This window comes from Eumetopias jubatus, unplaced genomic scaffold (genome assembly GCF_037043125.1).
Source record: "Eumetopias jubatus isolate StellerSeaLion01/CBP00866 unplaced genomic scaffold, mEumJub1_p1.0 scaffold_10, whole genome shotgun sequence".
Taxonomy (NCBI): domain Eukaryota; kingdom Metazoa; phylum Chordata; class Mammalia; order Carnivora; family Otariidae; genus Eumetopias; species Eumetopias jubatus.
This window is the reverse complement of record NW_028274816.1, coordinates 129,517,798-129,535,242: the sequence shown is the minus strand read 5'-3', so window position 1 is coordinate 129,535,242 and position 17,445 is coordinate 129,517,798. Positions and strand designations below refer to the sequence as shown.

At 54.9% G+C, this 17,445-nt stretch overlaps 1 protein-coding gene across 6 annotated transcripts in view; it reads left to right on the top strand.

Moving 5' to 3' along the window:
• Positions 1–17,445, top strand: part of ATP2A3 (ATPase sarcoplasmic/endoplasmic reticulum Ca2+ transporting 3) — a 46,888-nt gene that overhangs the window by 9,996 nt on the left and 19,447 nt on the right. For 4 of the 6 annotated variants that reach the window (XM_088028411.1, XM_028095447.2, XM_028095446.1 and 1 more), the window contains exons 2-13: positions 7,281–7,298; positions 7,568–7,650; positions 9,126–9,230; positions 9,418–9,556; positions 9,841–9,921; positions 10,013–10,098; positions 11,641–12,105; positions 13,710–13,798; positions 13,949–14,051; positions 15,352–15,483; positions 15,868–15,993; positions 17,173–17,391. In XM_088028411.1, the coding sequence (XP_087884537.1) occupies positions 7,281–7,298; positions 7,568–7,650; positions 9,126–9,230; positions 9,418–9,556; positions 9,841–9,921; positions 10,013–10,098; positions 11,641–12,105; positions 13,710–13,798; positions 13,949–14,051; positions 15,352–15,483; positions 15,868–15,993; positions 17,173–17,391 (1,646 nt within the window). The remainder of the gene's footprint in view (positions 1–7,280; positions 7,299–7,567; positions 7,651–9,125; positions 9,231–9,417; positions 9,557–9,840; positions 9,922–10,012; positions 10,099–11,640; positions 12,106–13,709; positions 13,799–13,948; positions 14,052–15,351; positions 15,484–15,867; positions 15,994–17,172; positions 17,392–17,445) is intronic. The other 2 variants (XM_088028412.1, XM_088028413.1) reach the window with 2 other exon arrangements.

Here is a 17,445-nt window from a genome sequence, read left to right as displayed (position 1 = left end):
CTGCCGCTTGTTTGGTCCCTGCTGGAGGAGCAGTGGCCCGAATGTCACTGATCACAGTTTATGGCAACCCCGAGCTGAGAGCCCGCGCCTCGGCTCCATCTCTGCAGCCGGCTTCCCTGCTCTGATACCCGGGAGCTCTGCTGCACTCAGGCACCCTTGGTCTTTCTGTGACCCCGAGGGTCCTGAGACCACACTGTCCCGCGAGGGTTCCACCCCCCGCTTAGCCACTGGAGCGATGTCCCTCAGTGGAGCCGACTTCTAAAAGTTCCAATTTTGTGCTCTGCTGCTCTATCACTTGCTAGAAACAGCCGACAGAGGCCCCCTCCCCCGCCATCTATCCTCCCGAATATCGCCTCGGATTCACTTCTCTGCACGTCCTACCTTCCAGTAAATGGTCGCTTTTCTGTTCAGAGAGTTGTTGCTGTTCTTCTCTTCGATCTCCTGTTGAGTTCGTAGGTATTGAGAATGGTTTGATCCCTATTGAGCTGAATTCCTGAGACCAGACAAAATCCAGGTCTCCTACTCCTCCGCCATCTTGCTCCCTGGCCCAGCACCTCTTGTGAGCATGCCCTTCCCTGCAGGTCCCAGAGGTGCCCAGCACTCAGCTTCCTCCAGAGGCTTTCTACATCTTCTCAGTCTATTTTTTGAATAAAATTGTGCACATAGTACAACACTCAAAGGGTACAAAAGATACAGTAAAGTCTCCCTAGACCTGTCCGCAACCACCCAGTGTTCCCAGTGTCTTGTGTCTCCTTCCTAAGATATTCTGCGTACATACGCATCTATGTCTGTGATCTATGATCTTCTTTATGTGAAAGGGAATGATAGTGAGTGCTGTTTTGCCCCTGTTTTCCATGGAGGTGGTGCTATGTGGGCCATCCGCAGTCTTCCTAGTGGCTGTGCAGAGTTTTGTGTGGCTGTTGTAGTCTTTGTTTGCCTGGCTTTTGGGGGGCACTTGGATTGTTCACAGCCTCTCCTATCACACATGTTAGAAGGCATATTCTTGTCCCCAGATCACTTCACACACTTGTCAATAGTGCCAAAGGATAAATTCCTAGAAGTGGAATTGCTGGGTCAGAAGGCATGTGTAGTGTAAATTTTGACAGCTGTTGGGAAGTTGTTCTCCATAAAGCTGACACACCTGTTTCCTCGCCCCTGCCCCACTGTAGTGCGCTACTGGACATTTTGATCTGTGCCGATCTGATGCAAAAGGGTCCTCTCATAGTTTTACTTCGTGTTTCACTGTTTACAAATCGGGTTGGGCATTTTTCCATATATTTAGGAGCCATTTGATTTCCTTGTGTCTTTGAATGGACCGCCCATCACCTTTGCTGGACATGAGCCAAGGCAAAAGGCAAAACTGTGTTGGGCTTGTCCTCCCAAGTGCGCCAACACCTAACGGCCCTGGAGAGCCCAGTGATATGGAAGTCAGGCAAGAGCCCAGAAGGTCGGGGGTTGTTCCTGTTCTGGGGAGCTGGGGGAAGGTCTCTAACAGGAACCAGAGCCTGCCTTCCTGGACCTCACACTGCCCAACTGTGTAGTGGATACAACGGCCCCAGAGCTACAGGTGGAAGGGATGGCCAGATTTAGATTACTGCCAGTGGGGTCTGGGCTGTGACCTTATCCCCTGCCCTCAGCCCAGACCCCAGTTGGCTGCTGGAACTCAGGAAGTACAGATGTGTGGCCCTTGGAAACTTGGCCAAGGGGAGTGGGGCCAGGCAGGAGGAGGGGGTGAGGTCTGACTCGTCCAACTCACTGGGTGACCTCAGGAGGACTTGTCCCTCCTTGGCCTCAGTGTCCTCCTCTGTGCAGACATGGAACCCCTAAAGAAATCACCTAAAGGGCTCTCAGGATATGAAATGACTCTCGGATCTGAGGGAGGTGTGGTTTGGCCGCAGGCATTGGGAAGCTACAGGTCTTTCAGGCTTCACTGTAGATTTCATGCCCACTGGCCCTCTTGGACAGCCTTAGAGCCCCCCTCCCAAAAGCAGCATCCCCTTGTACCAGGAGCTCCCTGAGGCAGGGCTGAGTCTGTCCACAGCACAGCTCGCACATAGATGCTAAGCAGACCCTTTGCCAGGGTTACCTAGTGCCAGATCAGCCAGGTAGGCTGTAGGCCCCTGCACTGGGAAAGCTGCTTCCCAAGGCCCCTTGAGAACAGGGCCATGTTGTCCACTCTAGGTAGGTTCTTGAGACCTAGACGGGGACAGGTGGGCTGGGTGGGGCCTGCTCAGGGAAGGCCTCTCCGTGACTCTGCAAGTGGTGATTTAATTGCTCTGTAAACTTACCTTCGAGGAAGACCGCAGTGAGCTCTTGCCTCTCCAGGCTGGAACCAACATTTAGAAGTTGAAATACCAGTTTCCAATGTTTTGAGATGAGAAGAAAGGAGTCAAGAGGGTAGATAAGGGGAGCAGGTGGTACATGGAGCCTGGGGCAGTGTTGACCCTGCACCCCACTTCTCCTGGGCTCCAGGCTCTGGGCCCAGGGCCTTTACCTGAACCGTGGGGCAACTGAGTAAACAATTCTGTGAGGCTCTTTGTGGGCCCAGGGATGACTCAGCGCCTCCCCACCCTGGAAGCGTCCCAGTCAGGTGTGGAGGCCCCAGTACTGATGATTGGTAAAGAAGAGCAGGGTGAGAGGGGGAGGGGCTTTCCCAGGAAGCCTTCCTGAAAGGCTGGGGTTTGGATGAGGACTTAGGGAAGGGTACTCTGCACAGAGGGAATGGCCCCAGCAAAATCTTGGAGGGGAAAAAGCTCTAGCAAAACCAGGGAAGGTGGTGGCAGTTCTGAGACATCTCACTTGGCTGGCAGATGGACGTATGCCTAAGGTATAGGAGGATTCTTGAGGGCCAGGTTGAGGCAGATCCAGGAAGGCCCTGAAGGCCATGCTAAGGTTGATCTTTATTCTGCAGGCCAAGAAGAGCCACTCATGGTCCATGAGGCAAGGTCATTCATTTGCTCACAAATCTTTATTGAGCACCTACTGTGTGCCAGGCACTGCTCCAGGTGCTGGAGACACTGTACTTAACAAAGTCCTACTGGCAAGGAGCTTACATTTTAATAACTAATATTATAGCTAATGTTTATTGAGTATTTACCATGTGCTGTGCATGTTCTAAGCACCTTATGAATAGCATGTCAGTTAATCTTCACAATGACTTAAGCGGAGTTACTATTATTATCCTTGTTTTGCAGATGGGGAAACTGAGGCACAGAGGGGGTTAAGTGACTTGTCCATAGTCAGAGAACTATAAAGAGATAGAGCAAGACATGAACTTAGCCCTCTGGGCCAGGTTGCTTGCCCTAAACCATGAAGCTTCTCTGATCATATACTCCTCTTTGCCCCCCCACCGGACCCACAGACTAACTCCAGACCCCTCTAGGCCAGCCCCACGTTGGGCATCTGGGGGTGTGGGCCAGCTCAGTCTGGCATCAGTGACTCAGAGCAGGGTTGTCTGGCAGAGTCCACCATGTGAGAGGTCCAGAGGTACACTATTTCAGAAGAATAGTGGGGGGCTACTTCCCACCAGGCTGGCCCAGCAGGGATGAGGGGGGGTGGGGGGTGCTTCCTACTACTGTCTTTGCCTGCACAGCCTGGCGAATGGCACCAAGAGGCAGGCAGGGCTGGGCCATTCTCCCCATTTAACAGATGGGGCATCTGGCACTGCTGAGGGCTCAACACCCCCCCCACACACACACAGCCTGAGGATAGCAAGGGGGAAACAGCATCTAACAGGGACGCCTGGGGAGAGGCTGGGAGGGTGCTCTCCTAGCTGCTGCTAGTCTGCTAGCCCCTCCTAGTTCCTCCATGGTCCTGGGACCCAGTCATGTGAAGGGAAAATTGGGTTGTCTGGGGTCTTGACAGGATTGAAGTTTGAAGAAGACCAGGCCTGAGCAGACAGAGCCTAGTAATGCCCAAAAAAACCCTCACAGAAACCACCTGTGAGGACAGCAGAGCCTTTTTGGGCAGGGATGATTTTGGCTAGTGGCTCTGGGGTCACAATGAAGGGGTGAGCTTGTCAATGGGATGAGGGCATCCAGCCTAACAATCAGAACGTAGGATGCCAAGTTCTCTCAGGTGACTTTGGCCAGGGAAGGCAGCGGGACAGGGTGGGAAGGCAGAGCAGCTTAGGAGTTAATGCAGGAGGGGCCAAGCAGGGGGCCAAAAGCCAGACCACCTGAGTTCAAAGCTGCCACTTCCCAGCTGTATGACCATAAACTAGTCACTCAACCTCTCTGTGCTTCAGTTGTCTACTCTGCAAAACGGGAATAATAATTGTACCTTCCTTCTCAGGTTATTTGAGAATCACAAGAGAGTTAATGCACTAGAGGGTGCATGGCATCTGGCACACTCAACACTAACAACTCTGCTATAGTTACTCTAGCTGCAGGGTAACATCTTATATGCTTTGCATACAATACCTCCCCATTCATCTCTGGAGAGAGTGTAGGTAAAGCTCTTGGGACATAGTAGGTGCTCAGTAAATGTGGTTCTTATTAATAATGATGATAATCCTCACAGCAGCCCTTTGGGGTGGGGCTGGGTACCCCATCTTCCAAATGAGGCTCAGGACCCCACAGGGAACCAGCTGCTCAGGCAAGACTAGAAGCATGTGCATTGCATGTACAGGGAGAGGCAGGGCATCTCCTGAGAGCTCATGGTGGGCTGAGCCTTCCCCAGGGGAGTGGGTAAGGGTAAAAGGGGAACCTTGTAGTAGAGGCTAGGTCCAGGGAGAAGGGGGTACCACCCAGGATCGGCTAGGTTATGCTGCAGTAACCCCATATCTCAATGGCTTAAGACAATACAGGTCATTTCTTGCTCACACTGTATAACTATGTCAGTGGCAGGTCATCTGGGGGTTCTGTGTCTCCTGTACTCTGTGATTCTGGTTCACAGAGCAGACACCATCTCACAGGTTGCTGGTTACTGTGCCAGAGGGACAAAGAGCTCTAGATCTGCACTGTCCAATACGCAGCCACTAGCCTTGTCTAGTTATTTAAATTTAAATGAATGAAAATTAAGTAAAATTTAAATTTAGCTCCTCAGTCACAGTAGCCACATTTCCAGTGCTTGATAGCTGCGTGCAGTTGGTAGCTGCTGTATGGGGTAGCTGGGGGGCACTTCCATCACCACAGAAAGTTCTAGTGGACAATGCCCTTCTAAGTTGAGAGTCTCCTGCCACCACGTTGGTGCCCCTGCCCAGAACTAACATGCATCCTTCTTTTTGTAACTTGCACAAGGGCCAGGAAATGCGGTCCTACTATGTGCCCACAAGGTGGGAAGAATCAGAAGTATCTGGGGAACGAATGACCACCAAAGAGTGGATCCTGAGTCAGATTTTGAGTCAGAATGCAGAAGGGGAGAACTTGAGAGACCACCGAGACAGGCAGAGGGCAGCTTGTGGGGAACTCGAGCTGCTATGTGCCCTGTGACATGACGTGCTTCCCAACCCCAGGTCTTGACCCTGCCCAGAAAAAAAATGGCCTTATACAGTGGCCTAGGGGCTACATGCCTGACAGAGGGGAGGGGTGGGGGAGACAGCAGGAGGGATTCAGGTGAGCCTTATGGATAAACTCTTCTTTTGGTCAGGAACCCTGAAGACCTTCATAGACATAGGGGCTTTAGAAGTCTTTCCTGGGTAGAGCATGGCAGAAGCAGACTGATGTGTGCCATGAGGTTGGAACTATTCTCGATGACCTCTAAAGGACCCTGCTCCATTGGAGAATTGGCTAGAAAACCAGGCCTGGCCCTCCCCCTGCCTTTCCTGTTCACTTCAGCTAAATAGATCAGAAGGAAAAAGTCTGTTTGATTTTAATCTCAACGCAGGACACTGGAGATTACATTTTCCACGGAAAATGTCAGCTGTTGCCTAAAATAGGACTAGGGAGAAAAATGCTAGAAAATGTATTTTTAGGTTATATGTTTCCCTCCTGGATTCCTGCAGTCCAGTGGGCTCCTTGATACTCTCCATGGTTCAGCTGCCAGGTGCCCCAGATCTTCCAAACAGGTGGTCTGGGGAGAGGGCTCCCACAGGAAAAATGTTTGCAGATACTTGAGCTAAAAACAGGTGGACAGTTACAAGGACCTGTGTCAAGAAGGAGGAAGAGGAAGAGAGAGCCAGCCTAGGATAGAGGCTCAGAGTCTGCATTGCTGACAAGCTCCCAGGTGATGCCAATGTTGCTGGCCTGGAGACTGGACTCAGTAGCAGGGCTCAGGTAGGCTCAGTCTGGGAGGAGCCCCAGACAGGCCTCAGCAGGGCCTAAGCTCAGCCTATGGAGAGAGAGGCCCATTGGAATCCACCCTTTGAGGCCCAGCTCCTGCCCCTTCCCATAGACCTGCCTACTTGCTGCGTGACCTTGTTCAAGTCACTTTTCCACTCTGGATCTCAGTTCTTGCACCTGTGAAACAGGGTGAGCATTCCTGCCCTGTCACCCCTTAGGCTGTTGAGAAGATTCAAAGACTTCAGGTACCGAGGCAACCAGCTCTGCCTGGAATAAAAGGTGCTTCAGGAAATGTAGGAGATAAAAATAGAGGTTGTAAAGTGACAGCAGGTCCTGGTGGTGTTTGGGAGCATCATTCCTCAAAATGTTCTGTGGGTCGCAGACTGGGCTTGTGGGATGGGTCTTGCCCTGAGTAGAGGGTTTGGGAGGGAACAAGTTGAGACTCAACCTCTAGGAACTGAACCATGGCAGGTTATGCTGCCTGGGACGCTGGTTGCTGAGGTCATGTCCAAGGGAACCCCAGGTAGGGCGGGGCTCAGCTGGCTGGCCGTGCTGCAGACCTTATGTCAGTGCTCCCAGAGGAGCAGGTATGTCAGAGGGACCCCGAGCCAATGTTCTCAATTTGAGGGAGGGCCACCCTTGCCGTGGCTGTGGGGGACATTGAATAGGATTGTGCAGCCATCTGAGGAAGAGCAGTGCCCGGGAGCTATCAACTCCCTGGTGACCGCAGGGGTCTCATCTCTTCTCTAGAAACAGGGCACGCCTCTGTTTCTCCTCTGTACGTCGGGGGATAGGGGGGTTCTAGAAGGGCCCTCCTGGCTCTGATCTTGAACCAAGGTGAGCCAGGCCATACCAGACCTTCCTTAACCAGGGTGGGGTGAAGTGAGTGGAGGAGTGGAAGCCTCTGGGCTCAGACCATCCATTCTGTGACCTTAGAGAGCTATGGTGGCCCGGGTAGGCACAGTTGGGAGGGACTGCTGAGACGTCTCCACAGTCCCACTGCATAACTCATTTATCTCTTGTCTCCTCATGGCTCCTGTGGCTGCCTGGATCCTGCAGAGCTCCCAAATGAGGAAGGTGAGGCTTGGGCCAGGGCGGGCTGCAAGGCCACCAGGCGACATCCTTGGACTGTTCACTTTCAGGTTGTGTCCTTCCCTCTCGCCAACAGAGTGAGGCTTGCCTGAGCCTCCCAGTATCACCCACCTGTGCCTCTAGGGCCTCAGGCTCTTACCCTTTGAATGGTAGGGAGGGAGTGGGCCAGGTGGTCTCCGAGGTGGTTCCAGCTCTGAATGGGGGCAGGTCAGTCGGTAAGGGACCCAAGCTTCACATGGTGCTCCGGTTCTCAGGGAAGTCCCTGTGGGAGCTGGTGCTGGAGCAGTTTGAGGACCTCCTGGTGCGCATCCTGCTGTTGGCTGCCCTGGTCTCCTTTGTAAGTAAGGCCCCTATCCCCCAGCATCAGAAAGCGTGGAAGGGAGAGCCAGGTTGGGCCAGTGCTCAGAGGCCCAGACTCTGAACCACAGGTCTGTCCTCTCAGCTGGGGACATCCCCGGGCCTCTACCCATTCCCTGCCTTGCTCAGACTTCAGCTTCCCTTGCCTGAAACCTCAAAGCCTGCCCCCTACACACTGGACTCCCGGCTCCCATCTGTCCCCTTCCACTCTGGCTGTCAGAGTGAGCTTTCAGAAGCACAGGTCTAATCCCCACCCCTCCCTGCCTTAGGGCCAGGTTTCTCAACCACAGCACTGTTGACATTTTAGACCTGATAATTATTTGTATGGAGGCTGTCCTAGGAGCTGGAGAAGATTTAGCAACATCTGTGACCTCCACCCACTAATGCCAGCGGTACCCCCAGTTATGATAATCAAAAGTCTCCAGATGTTGCCAAATTGTCCCTCGTGGAGAGCCGCTCCCATGGCTGCCAGTGCCCCACAGAAGAATTTGGGCCTTAACCTCTTACAGCTTGTCTGTGCTGCTCTCCCCCATTCTTACTGCCTGAATGCCTCCTGGACCTGCAGGGCCACGGGGCCAGCATGGGGCCATGGGGTGGGGGACAGTAGCTCTCACTGATGGCTGAGCAGCAGAAACCCAAGGGTAATGCAGGAACATGGCCACCCTGAGGGTGGACACAGTTCCTGCTCTTGGCCCTGTGCCCAGCAGGGCCTGGGGAGGAGACCTCAGGTTGGTGACATGGAGTGCAGGGAAGCAGGGGCCCAGCCAGCTGTGTCTGGCCTTCCTGGCACCTGTTCTTGTGGAAACTGATGACTCTTAACAGAGAAAAAAAAAGCCTCTCGGTGCAGGGGCCTTACAACAGCTGAGCCCAAATGGTGCCGGTGCCCCTCCACAGTTCCAATGGACCCACTGAGACCTGTGGAAGGGAGTGACAAGTACCCAACTGGGCCAAGAGGTGGGAACAGGACTTTAACCAGGTATTCTGCCTCCAGGCCTGGGCTCTGGCTGGAATTATGCTTCTCTGGCCAATGGACTTCAAGCTCAAGCCTGTAACGGGATCACCTGGGTTTGTTAACACATAGACTGCTGGGCCTCACCCCAAAGTTCCCGACACGGGAACACCAGGATAGACCCTGAGAATTGCATTTCTAACAAGGTCCTAGGTGATGCTGTGGTTGCCAGTCTGGCATCACACTTGGAAAACCACAGCCAGGCAGACAGTGAGACCTCTAGCTGTACAACTGCCCCGCATCCTGGAAGTTGACTGGGTGGGACGTGGACGGTGGTAGTCACTACCTGCAGATGAGCCAAGGTCTCGGAGCAGCCCTCTCCAAGCCCAGCGCTCCCCAGGGGTACCTCTCCTAAAGCAGGAGACAGCAGACCCAGGGTATGAAGGAAATGGTGAGCAGACCCTGGCCCATAGCATCGCCCCAACTCACCAGCTCTGACTCCATAGGTCCTGGCCTGCTTTGAGGAGGGTGAAGAGACAGCAACAGCCTTCGTGGAGCCCCTGGTCATCATGCTGATCCTCGTGGCCAATGCTGTCGTGGGCGTATGGCAGGTGGGAGGCACAGAGCTGGGCCTGGGCCCTCGGGTCTCCCAACTGCTCCATGTGACCGCCACTTGGTGTTAGAGTCCTGGAGGTCCTACTGCTTCTAGCTCCATCCCAGGCCCCAGGGGTGTCATTACAAGGGGTCAGCCTGCAAGGGCCAGTGGGGATGACCACCTACCTGCCTCATGTTCTACAGGAACGCAATGCTGAGAGCGCCATTGAGGCCTTGAAGGAGTATGAGCCTGAGATGGGCAAGGTGATCCGCTCAGACCGCAAAGGTGTGCAGAGGGTCCGTGCCCGGGACATCGTCCCTGGAGACATCGTGGAGGTGGCAGGTACATTGGGGGCCTCTTTTCATTATGTGATGCTGGTGAGCCGATCCCTGTCTGTGCCCCCATCTTTCTGGCTCATACACAGCAGGTAGCTGTCGGATCCCTCCAAAGCTCTTCAGCCAAAACCTTGTTGGACAGATCAGGAGACTGTAGGAGGGAGCAGCATCTGTCTCAGGGATCACAGCCCAGGCCCCTGCCTCTCAGCCCTAGCCTTGGCTCCTGGCCGTCCTCCTGGCTCTGCCAAGGGGTGGTGCCAAAAGCCACACTCAGCCACTCTCTCTCCACAGTGGGGGACAAAGTACCCGCTGACCTTCGCCTCATCGAGATCAAGTCCACCACACTGAGAGTGGACCAATCCATCCTGACAGGTGAGGCCCAGAGGCTAGGGCTGAGCAGGGGATAGGTCCAAGGATGGGGGTGTCTTCATGTGGGGCTTCTCATTTCTGATTCCGTGACCAGGTGAATCCGTGTCTGTGACCAAGCACACTGATGCCATCCTGGATCCCAGAGCTGTGAACCAGGACAAGAAGAACATGCTCTTCTCCGTAAGTTCCTGGGGTGGCTGGGGCCTTTGTCTGGACACTGATAATAAAAACTTTAACATTTAATCAGTTAAAGCCCTACCAGAAAGAACCTCCTCGATTATTGACAATATGTACACATTTATAGCACTGGTAATAGCTTGTGTTTACTGAAGGCTGTGTGCCTGGCACTGTTCTAAGCCCTTTACATGTATTTAAGCCTCGCGGTGCTTTTAAAGTAAGTACTCTTGTTATTTGCATTTTCCAGGTCACACAGCCAGTGAATGGTAGTGCTGGGATGTGAATTGAGACATTCCGACTCCAAAGCTTTCCCTCTTGCCTCCTAGGCTTATCCTGCTTTAACCTGGAGAGGGATAGAGCTAGCCCATAATCACTCAATGGAGAATCCTCTAGAGATAAAGGTTGTCAAAGTGGTGGAGGCTGGCAGAAACAGTCCATTTCTCAGATGGGAAAACCAACCCCCTGAGGCAAGATGCCAGGGCCCAATGGCTCTTTTCAGGGCAAGTGGTGGGCTCAACTCTGGTGAGAATGATATGCCTCTGTGGCCTCAAAGGGACTTAACCGTTGATAACTTACAGGCTGCCCAGAAACACCTGAAGCTGAACATGGGAGCCATGAGGATGGGTCAGGCCATTTGGCCATGGCCCATGGCACCAAGTTATAAGGCTAGAAAACCTCCCCAGAAGTGAACAGAAATGGAGAAAGTGATATTTGCCCAGAGTTCTTAAGGGGAGCACCCTGCCTAGATGCATGGAAGCCTTGGACCAGCTGCTTTGAAGTGGGGAGGGGGGTGTACAGGGCATGCTCAAGCATCAGTAGCTGTCATGAGGTAGCTTTCTAAGGGAGATGCTCCAGCTAACAGCAGGTCATTTCCTTAGCTGAAGGGCCTGCAAAGGGGTGGGGGCATGGGGGGGGCGCGGACGAAAGAAGCTGAGATTTGCCAGTGGCACCTACCTTTCCTCCAGCCTCAGCACAGGGCACCTGTCTGAGGGGATACCAGCTTATTAGCCTCCTCAGAGCAGCAGCTTTGTCGAACCATTTTCTAGAAGAGGACACAGACGCTCCAGGCTGGCTAGCCTTTATACCAGGACTTAGGGATTTTACCAGGGCCTTGGGAGTGGATGGACGTAAACTCAAGTTCTCTGGATTCTTCAGTAAATATTTACCTAGGATCACAGTCAGCCTGGCACTCCGGTGTGGCCACGTTGGCTTTTTATGAATCGCATTTTTCGAAGTTGGTATTGTGCTGTGCTAGGTGATCACACTGTCAGTATTGGTGCAGTGCTTCCTGTGCCAGGCCCCATGACAGGCACTGGGGATATGGTGCTGCAGCGAGTTCTGCCTGGCCTTGGCAGAGTTAGCACCGTCATGGGGACGACCGACAAAGCTCAGTACTGGATAGCTGCGTAAGGCTGGGAGCACTGAGCGACATGGAGACAAAGGAAGCCCAATAGGGGATAAGAACGTTGCCCTAGCCTCAAGGGGTCGGGGTCCTGGGCTCCCGTCGGGATGCTAAGCAGCCCTTCTCATCTCTCCCCCGGCCAGGGCACCAATATCGCATCGGGCAGGGCCCTGGGTGTGGCGGTGGCCACAGGCCTGCACACGGAGCTGGGCAAGATCCGGAGCCAGATGGCGGCAGTGGGGCCAGAGCGGACGCCACTGCAGCGCAAGCTGGATGAGTTCGGGCGGCAGCTGTCCCGAGCCATCTCTGTGATCTGTGTGGCCGTGTGGGTCATCAACATCAGCCACTTTGCTGACCCGGCCCATGGCGGCTCCTGGCTCCATGGCGCTGTCTACTACTTCAAGATTGCCGTGGCCCTGGCCGTGGCTGCCATCCCTGAGGGCCTCCCGGCCGTTATCACTACCTGCCTGGCTCTGGGCACACGGCGCATGGCACGCAAGAATGCCATTGTGCGGAGCCTGCCCTCCGTGGAGACCCTGGGCTGCACCTCAGTCATCTGCTCCGACAAGACTGGCACACTCACCACCAACCAGATGTCCGTCTGCCGGGTGAGAGGCTGCAGTCGGCTTGGGGTCCTGCTGGTGCTGCTGTGTGATGCTCAGCAGGCTGAGCTCCCTCCTCGGGCTGCCCCCTGACTCCTTTCTGGCAAGGGACGGAGGACAGAACCTGTGGGCTGCCCCATGGTGGGGAGCAGCTCCAGGCTTTCATGGGGCAGAGCAGCAAAGTCTGGCTAGACATGTGTCACTAGGACCCAGATGTCACTGTAGGGCCCTGGCAGGTCATTGCCTGTCTACGAACCTCAGTTTCTCCAACTGAAATTTGGGTATGCAAGCTTTGATAGACAGCCATAAAGGACAAAGCAGAGGGTCAAGTAGAGCCTTGGCGTCTGAGCCAAGCTGGGCCTGGACCCAACCAGGTTCTGTCCTGCTCCATGACTCCACAGCCAATGCCTGTCACCAGATAGGCCAGCTCCAGTGACCTGGGAAGGGCCGGGTCAAGAACTGTCCCATTTCCTGGCACTCAATCCCAGATCCTGGGCCTGCTGCCTGCATGCTCCAGGGATTCTGGCTGAAACTCCAGCAGGCCCATGAGGCAGAGGGGTGTGTGGGGTAATGGTGAAGGCTGTGGGTTTCCCACCCCTCCCAGATTCCCCCCATCACCCTTCTCCCACCTCTGCTCCTGTAATTTGCCCACTGGGAAACTCAGGCTCTGTATCCAAAACCCTGAAGCCCATTAGAGGCTGCCACAGGGGTAGGGGCACCAGCAAGCTTTACATCCTGTGGCCCCTGACCTCTAAAATCTCTAGTAGGACTTCATTTGAACAGAGTGTTCCTTAACTGTAATAAAGATTTGGAAAACACACTATAGGGAAGTTGTAGAGGCCTTACTTGCTGGAAGAGGGGCTGAGAAACTTCACTTCTCAAGAGCTATGCTGGCTGGAGGGCTGCCCTCAGGAGTAGGGAGGGGAGCACAAAAAAGGGACATTTGTTGAGCACCTACTGGGTGCTGAGCTGGTCATTGACTTGGAAATGTGCAGCAAGGCAACTTCTGGAAAGCAAGAACCATCTCCTGGGTGAAGCTGGCTGACAGGCAAGGAAATGGGCTGCCCTGGGAGGGGTAAACCCCCTGACCCTGGGGTGCATAGGTAGGGGCCGGGTGACCCAGCAGGCCCTGTAGGTAAGAGCTCACTGTCTGCGAACACCTTTGGGCAGGAGAGTCTGTGCCTCAGAGCAGTGTGTGCGTTTCCACCCTTAGAGGCCAGGAACCCATCCCTTCAAGAGGAAAAGAGGGGCAGCTGTACTCTGATCCCACTCTCTTCTCCTCTTACCAGTGGAGAAACTAATGCTCACGTGCTCAGCCGGGAGCCGCATTAACAAAATGGGCAAGGACCCAGGCTTCCTGCCCCATGTCAGGGCTCCATCCAGAACATTGAGGAATCTGCCTTATACCCCTCAGGGGGTCCAGAGCAGAGGCCCTGCCACAGCCAGAACCCTACTCTCACACTGCACCTTCCAGAGCTTGGCAGGAGAGAAGGCCAGCAGCTACTCCAGGGGCCCAGAGGATCCCACCTTTGGGTCAGGCTTTATTCAGACTGGCTGCCCAAAGAGGAGAGAGGTGAGGGCTTGCCTAAGCATGCCTCTGTCCTCTCCAGATGTTCGTGGTAGCCGAGGCCGAAGCAGGCTCCTGCCATCTGCACGAGTTCACCGTCTCAGGCACCACTTATGCCCCGGAGGGCGAAGTGTGAGTGCTGGGCAAGGGGGTGTGGTGGGCGGGGTTCCGCGGTGACCTGAGCCACACTGGACAGCTCTGAGTTCTGTGGGAGGGATCAGGAGGCCATGCACCTCCCAGGGATGGGGCCAAATGCCCTGGTACGAAGGCCCGGCCCCACAGGAGGCAGGAGGAGCAGCTTGTGCACTGTGGGCAGTTCGATGGGTTGGTGGAGCTGGCGACGATCTGTGCCCTCTGCAACGACTCGGCGCTGGACTACAACGAGGTGGGACCCAGCGCTCTTTCGTGACCTCACTAGTACCCAGGTGACCCTTCTCCAGAGTCTCAAAACTCCCAGGATTGGCAGTCCCTGCCCCTTTGGAGTGCCACACCCCAGGAACACTGCCCCCCTGCAGACCCCCACCGCCACTGCTTTCTCACACTGGCTTTGAGACTGTGCCCCAGGGCTCTTGGGCTGTGGAAGACGGTAATGTAAGGGACTGTAGTGCCACGGTGTCGAGGAAGAGATTTGGGCAGTAGGACTAGGGAGGGTGTTTACAGTAGAAGGCAAGGCCCAGCCCAGAAAAGGCCCACAGGTCATAACAAGCTGATGGGATGCAGGCACTGAATGCCCTTACCTGCTGCTGGAGCAGTGGAATGGAACATGCATGAAGATACTCCTGCCTGAGGGAGGGATTTGACCAGATCAAGTCAGGTCCCATAATGAGCCGAAGGCAGTAGACAGCCACCAAGGGGTTTTGAGCAGAGGAGTGATATATATGGTCAGATTTGCATTTACCAAAGATCACCTAGGCTTTTGTGTGGAGGTTGGCACAGACAGGGCAAGAGTGGATTTAGGGAGCCCCTGTGCGGTCCCCCAGGTCAGAGAGTTGCTGGCTGGGGCTCCAGGGAAAGGGAAGAAAGCATGGGTTGGAGATTTAGGGTGGGACTTGGTGACTGGTTAGGTGAAAGAGAGGGAGGGTACCTCCTGGTTGCTGTCCTGGCTAGGACTGTCACTGGAGTGGCAAATATAGGGATAAGGGGAGGTGGCCTGAGGGTCACTAAGGAACCAAGTCCAACAGGCAGCAATTAGATATGTGGGCTCGGAGCTCAGCGGAAATGTCACTGCCAGGCTGGGCCCTGGAAGTCAAGCACATGAAAGGTGGGGGAAATGGGGTGTATGAGGCCTCAGGGAGAGAAGGTGGGAGGGAAGGAGCAGGGTCTGGACAGCAGAGTTTAGAAAGAGGAATCTGGGGAATCTGGAGAAGGAGGCTGAGAAGGGGCCTGCAGAGAGTGAGGTGGGTAGCAGGGAGGATACATGTTCACTGATGACCGGGGCGGGAGGGGGTGGGGGGGGGCGGAGGGGGTGTCAGAAGGGAAGGGAAGCCTCAGTGCCAGACACTATCCAGACCTCATGTCAGCTGGACTGGGAAGGGCGCCACTGGTCTGCTGCAAAGGAGGTTAAAGGTAACTCTGGTAAAGGGAGCTCCAGGGGCCAGGAGGTAAGGTAAGGATGTGGGAGGTAAGGATGGGGGTCCACTGGAGGCTGCCCTGCTCTTCACCCCCTGTACTCTGGGCCCCACCAGGCTAAGGGCGTGTATGAGAAGGTAGGAGAGGCCACGGAGACGGCTCTGACTTGCTTGGTGGAGAAGATGAATGTGTTTGACACCAACCTACAGGCCCTATCCCGGGTGGAGCGAGCCAGTGCCTGCAATGCGGTAAGCACAGTGAGGGCTCTGGCCACAGACCTCGTAGCTGGGGCGTCTGGGCATCTAGAGAAGAAAGAGAGGACGACAAGGTCTTGGGAGGCCTCTGGGAGGAGGAGGGACCTCGGACCCTGGTACGACTTGGCTACAGAGAAAAGAAAGGAAAAGACTGAGTGTGGGCAAGGACCCAGAGTTGGGAAGTGCACAGCATGGTCAGAAGTGGCAGCCTTTTGGGAGGGAGGGAGGGAGATGGGGGCTTCACATGTCAGGATCAGAGGAGGGTAGACATCATCCCACAGGGAGCAAGAGGCTCTTTGTGGGATCAAGCTGCTGGAAAGAAAGCAGTGAGAGTTTCTGGCTCTGCCCCTCATATCCTGACCCCTCTGAGCCCCATAGGTCATCAAGCAGCTGATGCGTAAGGAGTTTACCCTGGAGTTCTCCCGAGACCGGAAGTCCATGTCAGTGTACTGCACGCCTACTAGCCCTGGCCTGGCAGCCCAGGGCAGCAAGATGTTTGTGAAGGTGGGGCCTGCCTAATTGGCCTGGGGCTTCTGCACATGTGGAGTCCCTGGGAGATCTGATCTTCAGTCCTCTGAAGAGCTAGTGACTGCCACTGTGGGAGACTGAGGGAGGTGTGAGGCCCACTGTCAAAGCAGTGAATCTAGAATGAGGGTGGTCAGCCCTCCATGGGGAACTGGGAGCAGGATCCAGCCTTGGTGGAGATAAAGCCAGGGCCAGGCACCAAGGCTTGCCGCTCACCATGGCCCCAACTCTGGGCGGAGAAGCACTGGCTTGTCACATGACCTTGGGGTCACCTATGCTCCTCCATGAGCCTCAGTCTCCCCATCTGAATGGCAAGGTCAAGCTGGAAGGTCTCAAAAGCCTTTTTCACCTCTGATGGGGGTATTGCGGTGGTTGGTGCCCATCTCTGGTGCTTCATGTTCTGGAAACTGAGTCCCAGGGAAGGAAGTCTCCCATCCAGACTTCTGTCCATCACACTGCCTGTCACTGCTTTTCAGCCTGAAGTAGGAATGACAGCCCTAACTTCACACTAAAATGGAGGTTTTAACCCCTTTTGAAATGAAAAGGCTTCTGTATTGGGATCTCGGGCCACCTTGAAAACTTAGCATTTGGAGTGCCTTTTGGGGAGAGGGAGAAGGCGTTGATGGAGGGTTCAGAAGCTATTCCCAAGGTGAGAATAGAGGCAAGACCCAAGGTGAGACCCCAAGGCTACTGAGAAACATGTCACCCCCAAGAACACCTTCCCAGAGCCACACCCTCAGCATGGCTCTATTTCTGGTCCCCAGGCAGGGCTCAGCCTGCCTCCTGTTGCTGAGCCCCCTGCAGAATTGGGATCCCAGCTGCACCAGATTGGCAGGGAGGCAGGACCTGTAGGAGGGCTGCCCGTTCTATCCCCCCCTCCCCAAATGCTGCAGCAGACCTTCCCAGCTTTGGGTTGGTAGGGGGGAGGGTGCCACCCAATGGGCAGCCACAACCGCCCATTCCTTTTGGGTTTTCTCACAGTGAGGCCCCCTTGGTTCTCACTCTGAACTTTCAAAGAATGGAATCTGGGCCATATCTTGCTTTGTGTCCCCTTGGATGGCATTTTCTATTTCTGGGCCTCAACTTCCTCAGTTGGGCAAGAGGGGAAGGAAGGGGTCCTGACTGACAGAGTTGCCTCTCCCCTCACCCATGATATAGGGGGCTCCTGAGAGTGTGATCGAGCGCTGCAGCTCAGTCCGAGTGGGAAGCCACACAGTACCCCTGACTGCCACGTGCAGAGAGCAGATCCTGGCCAAGATTCGGGATTGGGGCTCAGGCTCAGACATGTTGCGCTGCCTGGCGCTGGCCACTCGGGATGCACCCCCAAGGAAGGAGGACATGCAGCTGGACGACTGCAGCAAGTTTGTGCAGTACGAGGTAGGTGCCAGGGCAGAGCCCCAAGGCAGGGAGCTGTGCGTCTCCCTGCAAAGG